General features: G+C 32.2%; 1 protein-coding gene across 1 annotated transcript; it reads left to right on the top strand.

Moving 5' to 3' along the window:
- The first annotated feature begins 3,806 nt into the window (after positions 1-3,806).
- LOC103492780 (probable galacturonosyltransferase-like 7) lies at positions 3,807-6,267 on the top strand. The gene has a single exon (XM_008453297.3). It carries the CDS (start codon positions 4,461-4,463, stop codon positions 5,562-5,564), a length of 1,104 nt encoding a protein of 367 aa, XP_008451519.1. The 5' UTR covers positions 3,807-4,460; the 3' UTR covers positions 5,565-6,267.

Here is a 6,267-nt window from a genome sequence, read left to right as displayed (position 1 = left end):
CTCAGGATCAAACCCAACTTGACAATAGTAGAAAATTGATCCAACTCAATCCAAAAACAAAACTAATCCAACACAGTACTTACAATTTTGATTGGATTGATGAGTTATTTAAATATCTCTAATTTTGATATATCCAAAATCTAAGTTGCAATTGATTACCATGGAGAAATATTAGGTAAGATCAAATGATGGTTCGCTTAGTGTTTTGTGTTTTTGTTGTTACTAAAAACTTTTGATGGATTGAATTATTAAAAATTGCATGGTTATGAAATTTTCATGGATATAATACAAAAATGGAATTTATACAACACATGCATGCATATATGGAGCTAAAGTTCATAATATTTTGAAAGGTTAAGTTAAAAAAATTTGGTGACAAATGAATAAAGAAAAAGTATCATAATTAAGGTATAGATAAAAGTTATGTCAAATTCATGTATTAAAAGGTCTCTTTTATGTCAAAAGACTTTGAGGGCAGTGAGAGGTTAAATGAGGAGATTATTGTACAACAAGGTTTGTGAGAATGTCTCCTTGGATGGAGTAGTAGATACCCTAGAGGGAGGTGTTTAAGCCTTTAAAAGTGACATTTTAGCATCCTAGCTACAATTTAATATCAAAGTTATACCCACTAGCTACAGTGGTTGAAAGCTACTCATGATCTGCTATGGTTTATGACCTAAGAGTATTGTCTAGCCTATACTTTCTCTCTTGTTTGCTTTCTCGTTATTCTTGAGATCAATATCTTCTTACTTTCGCTCTTCAATTTCTCGATCATACTTTATTAAGGTTGTATGTTAGTAGATGAGAGTAAGTTAAGACGTCATTTTGAATTTATCTATAAGTAGTTGCTAATAGTTTATAAAGAGTATATTTTTCTTAATCTTGGAGAGTGTTGATGAAAATTTTGATAGATTAGAGAAGTTGAAGGGTACATAGTGAGTAAATCCAATAGGAAATTTGTGGTTTATAATTAGGAAATTTCTTAATTAGTACTTAATAAAGGAAGTTAAATATGATATTCAAAGTAAAACTAAAGAGTTGAAAAAGAAATTAGATAAAGATGTGGAATCAAATATTTAATTATACTGAAAATATATAAAACAAGGTATTCAATAAATCATATTTAAAGTTGATGGATATGATATATATAGTTTGCATTAAACAAAATGCCTCAAATTTCATGAGCTATATATATGGCGTTATTATAATAATAGGTATAATTATAGGCAGTAGCTTAGCAACATAGCAAGAGATATTAATCAATTATTCCTGCCTTGTTGAAATAAGATTTGAAAATTTATCACAATAAACATTATATCTTCAAACACAAATGATGGAATTTTTTTTTTTTTTTTGTATATTATGAGGTGACTAAATATGTTGGAATATTATACCATTTGATACCTACCTTAGTTTAAGGTTAAATTTACTTGGAAAAAAAATAAAAATTATATTCAAAATACAATTTCGAGTACATCTAAGAATTACATACTAGTTTAACACATATCTAAATAGTTTAAAATTGATTAAAATCTCTTTTATCAGCGTACATCCATTTTCAAAACATCAACTTAGATTATTAAATAAAAAGAGAATTTGAAATGGTTATTAATATTATAAAAAGGATGTAAACTATTTTATAACATTGTGTTAGAACTTAGTTAAAAATGTTGATGAAAGGACAAGGAATCTAAATGGGGGAATTGAAAAGGAGACAAAGAATAGGGAGAGAATATAGTAATTTACAAGTAAACCATGGAATCACTCTCCATCAAACTCAAACACAAACATATAAATTCATTTTAGGAAAAATTCATCCAAACCTAAAATCACAACTCATTACTTCTTTCACTCTAAAAAAAAAAAAAACCCATTACTTCTTAAATCAACCCCCAATAAATTCTAAGATATTACTTCTTTTCATATTACTTTTTCTCTATGAGTACTCATAATTGAAAAAAAGAAATTAAAATTTTGATTTAATACATATGGACAACATAAGGTGAATAAAGATAGATGCATTATTCTAAAAAAGTCGAGTAATCAATTATATAACTCAAGTGTTTTTTTTTTCTTTTATTAGTTTATTATTATTATTATTATTTTTTAAAAATGATTTTTATATACAAAGACATATATAGAAAATTATCCCCAAGTATAAAAGTGGAAGTATAGAATGTTAAATACAGCATGCTTAATCTTTTACTACAATCAAAATGGTTATCTTTATCAACGTCATCTCAATCTCCATTACTCATACAATTGATGATTAAACAAATAATGAAATTACTTTTTTTTTTATTATTATTATTCATTATTTGCATCAATTTTTTAGAAAAGTAAATATGTGCGCACAAAAGTAAACCTTATTAAAAACAAATCAACTGCTCTATTAACTATTTTGAATTAGAAAAAAGAAAAAAAAAACAAAGAATTCTAAAAACAAGAACCATAGCATTATTAAATACCTCAACGAAGTCCAGCGTTTTATAGAACTTTGAAAAGCACTACGAAGAAGTTGGATGAGTGAGTCGTGATTTTCTTTAGTCTAACTTTGGTAATAAATTTCTTCTTATATATGTGAGTGTTTGAATTAACTTATGTCCAACTGAATTCATCTCACACGACAATCTGCATAACCCTCGTTATTTAGAAAATTAAATTAGTTTGAAATACAAGGAATAAATAGGAATGAAGGGATTTTTTTTTCTTTTGTAAAATACTAGAAGGTATTGAAATTTAGGTTGTGGAGGTGAAAGAAAGGAATAGGTATAAGGAGGGGGGGGGGGGGGGGGGTACACAAGGGGTAGTGCAGAATACGTACACGAGTACATCTGGCCAACTGGGTCCCACCTCCCTCTCTCTTCTCTCATCACTGACAACGACAGCTGTAACCTTTTTCTTTTATTTATTTTACATCTATTCTCAAAATAATTCTATTAAAAAATCAAACTCCCTTTACTTACCTTTCTTTTTCTTTTTCTCTTTTTTTACTTCTCTAGTCCTTCTAATTTTAGAATATTAATATTTGGCCAATTCCTCAATTTTCCCCAACTCTATAATTTATAATATAATTTTGAAGGCTCTATTCTCATTCTTTAATATTTTTATTTGTTAAATACGATTGTAACTTTAGGAGTATAATTGCATTTATCACCATCTTTTACATGTAATTTTGCCATTAATTCTTATTTTGGCTAAAATACTAGTTCGATTTCCCTATTTTAAAATTTCCTTTCCATCCTAGTTTTCAACTTACAATTATTTCTTTTTAATTACTCTATTCTCAATAAATCTTAGATCCAATTGTTCAAAATTAAAATCTATCAAAATAGATTTAATAATAATAATATTCTTTTTTTTTATATTTTGTAAATAGTTTCAATTTTTGTTATGAAAATTTCTCAAATAAGGATCACAATAATAATCCTCACCCAAGAAAATATAAGTAATAAATTTTAAAATTAACGTTAGAGATTAAATTTAAGTTTATTGAAAATAAAAAAACCAAAACTAAGAACTTATTTGGTAACGATTTTGTTTTTTATTTTTTCTTAAATTTAGTATTTATTTTTCATAACTTAGAAATGATATATATATTAAATTTAAAAAACAAAACCAATTATTTAAAAGTGGAAAGAAGTAATGTTTATAATTTTAATTAAAAAAGAAAGATAAAAGATAAAATAAGTAGTAAAGAGAAGTAAATAATTGAAAAATGGTGAAGTAAAATTAAGGAAACTTGAAATTGGGAAGACCAAAATGGTATTATATAATGTATTATGATTTTTGTTGTTGCTGTCTTGGGATTTATTTCTATGGTGCAAATCTAAAAGCTAAAAAAGAAAAAGAAAAAAAGAAAAGAAAAGAAAAGAAAAAAAAAAAAAAAAAAGGCTTTCTCTTTCTTTCTCTCTCTGTCGTACAGCTGCTAATTGTCTGTGTTCTCTGGTTTTGTGTTTCGCCTTCTCCTCTTCCCGGGAATCGATACACTCTCAATAATCGACGAGGAGGAGGAGGAAGAACAAACAACAACAACAACAACCACAACATCCTCAACGGAGCCACATCAAATATCACTCACTAACAACACAACACAACAACAGGGGAGCTTTTCTTTCTCACGTTTCGGCCACCGGCCAACATTTACCGGTGAGTCCTCTCTCCTTTTCTTCTTCCATGTCTACTAAATCTTCCTACGCTTTCTTTCCACGCCACCCTTCTTCTCTACTTCCCTTCACTCATGCACTCGCTCCAAATTCCATTCCATTCCATTTCTCTACTTGATTCTCAACAACTTCCATCATCAATCCTTTCTCTTTTCATTTTCAACTCTGGCAGACCCTACACATCAAACCCTACCTTTTCTCCCCTTTTCCATTTCCATTTCGCCTAATCTCGCCAACCATCCCTTCGATTTCAACTCCAGAAGGAAGGGGAAAAGAGCGATTCGAAGAGTAAAGATGTTGTGGATTATGAGATTCTCCGGTTTTTTCTCTGCCGCTATGTTGATGGTCATTCTCTCTCCATCTCTTCAGTCATTTCCCCCCGCCGAAGCCATTCGCTCCTCTCACCTTGAGTTCAACCTCCGCCAGTCTGTTCGTCTTTCCGTCTCTGATTCACCCACTCGGTTTCTCTTCCGTAGGTCGCCGTTGTATCGCAATGCTGAGCATTGTAGTCCAAGAGACTTCAAATTTTCGGGTAGATTTGGTGTTTGTGATCCCAGTTTGGTTCATGTTGCGATTACGCTTGATGTTGAGTACCTTCGTGGTTCAATTGCGGCTGTGAATTCGATTCTGCAGCATTCCCTCTGTCCGGAGAGCGTCTTCTTTCATTTTCTTGTTTCTGAGACGAATCTCGAAGCCGTTGTTAGATCCGCTTTTCCTCAGTTGAAATTCAAGGTCTATTACTTTAATCCGGCCATTGTTCAGAATCTGATTTCCACTTCGGTGCGGCAAGCGCTCGAACAGCCGCTTAATTATGCGAGGAACTACTTGGCGGAGTTATTGGAGCCCTGTGTTCGGAGAGTTATTTATTTGGATTCCGATCTCGTTGTTGTTGATGATATCTCGAAGCTTTGGAGTACTAATTTGGGTTCTAGAACCATCGGGGCACCGGAATACTGTCACGCCAACTTCACCAAGTATTTCACCTCACGGTTTTGGTTGGAGAAGCGGTTTTCCGGCACATTTCTTGGCCGGAAGCCCTGTTACTTCAACACTGGTGTTATGGTTATAGATCTCGTTAAGTGGCGACGGGCCGGCTACACGAAACGGATCGAACGGTGGATGGAGATTCAGAAAAACGATCGGATCTACGAGCTCGGTTCCCTTCCGCCGTTCCTTCTCGTGTTCGCTGGTGATGTATCTCCCATTGAACACCGGTGGAACCAGCACGGCCTCGGCGGCGACAATGTGAAAGGCAGCTGCCGGAACCTCCACGCCGGTCCGGTTAGCCTTCTTCACTGGTCAGGAAGTGGAAAGCCATGGATGAGGCTAGACTCGAAGAAACCCTGCCCTCTGGATTCCCTCTGGGCTCCATACGACTTGTACGGCCACTCTCACTGAAGCACCGTCGCCGGTAAGAAAAGAAAAAAGACGAGAAAAAAAAAAAAAAGCCCTCCACATCCTTCCCCTTCTTCTTCCCCCAAGGACTGTTTTGTCTCCTAATTTAGTCCTTCAAAATTCCCCATTCTTTCTTCCTCCTCCATTAATTCATATTTTCTTTACATATTTTCATTTATTTTCTGGGGGATTATTGACTCTTCATCATCATCAAATCATCTTTCTTCCTTTTTTTTTTCTTCTTAGACCATTTGTATTTTATATTCTACCCCATTATTATCATCGTCATCATCATCATTCCTTGTTCTGAAAATAAGAAATAGAATGAATAGCCAATTTTTTTTTTTTTTAAAAATAACTTGTTGTATAGACTCCCATGGATTTGTTTGTTTTTTTCTTTTTCCTTTCCATTTTCCTTTTCTATCTATAGATGGTCTGTTTTTATTGTTTGATCTTTGTATTTGATTTTGGAATTAATGCCATTGTAGTTTCTTCCTTTTTGCATAGATTTTGTACTCTCCCTGCTTTTCAGATATTAGATTGTTTTTCTGATCAAACCTCCCTTGATTCACCATTTCAGGAAACATAATTTTACTTCCTCTCTTATCCTCATCCTCATCATAACACTTGTATTTCATACTTAATTCATTCCCATTGACCTAACAAAATTAAAAAAAAAAAAAAAGAAAAAAAAAAAAAAAAAGAA

Source organism: Cucumis melo, chromosome 1, assembly GCF_025177605.1.
Source record: "Cucumis melo cultivar AY chromosome 1, USDA_Cmelo_AY_1.0, whole genome shotgun sequence".
NCBI lineage: Eukaryota > Viridiplantae > Streptophyta > Magnoliopsida > Cucurbitales > Cucurbitaceae > Cucumis > Cucumis melo.
Note: the sequence above shows the minus strand (reverse complement) of the source record. Positions and strands in the feature narration are given on the sequence as shown.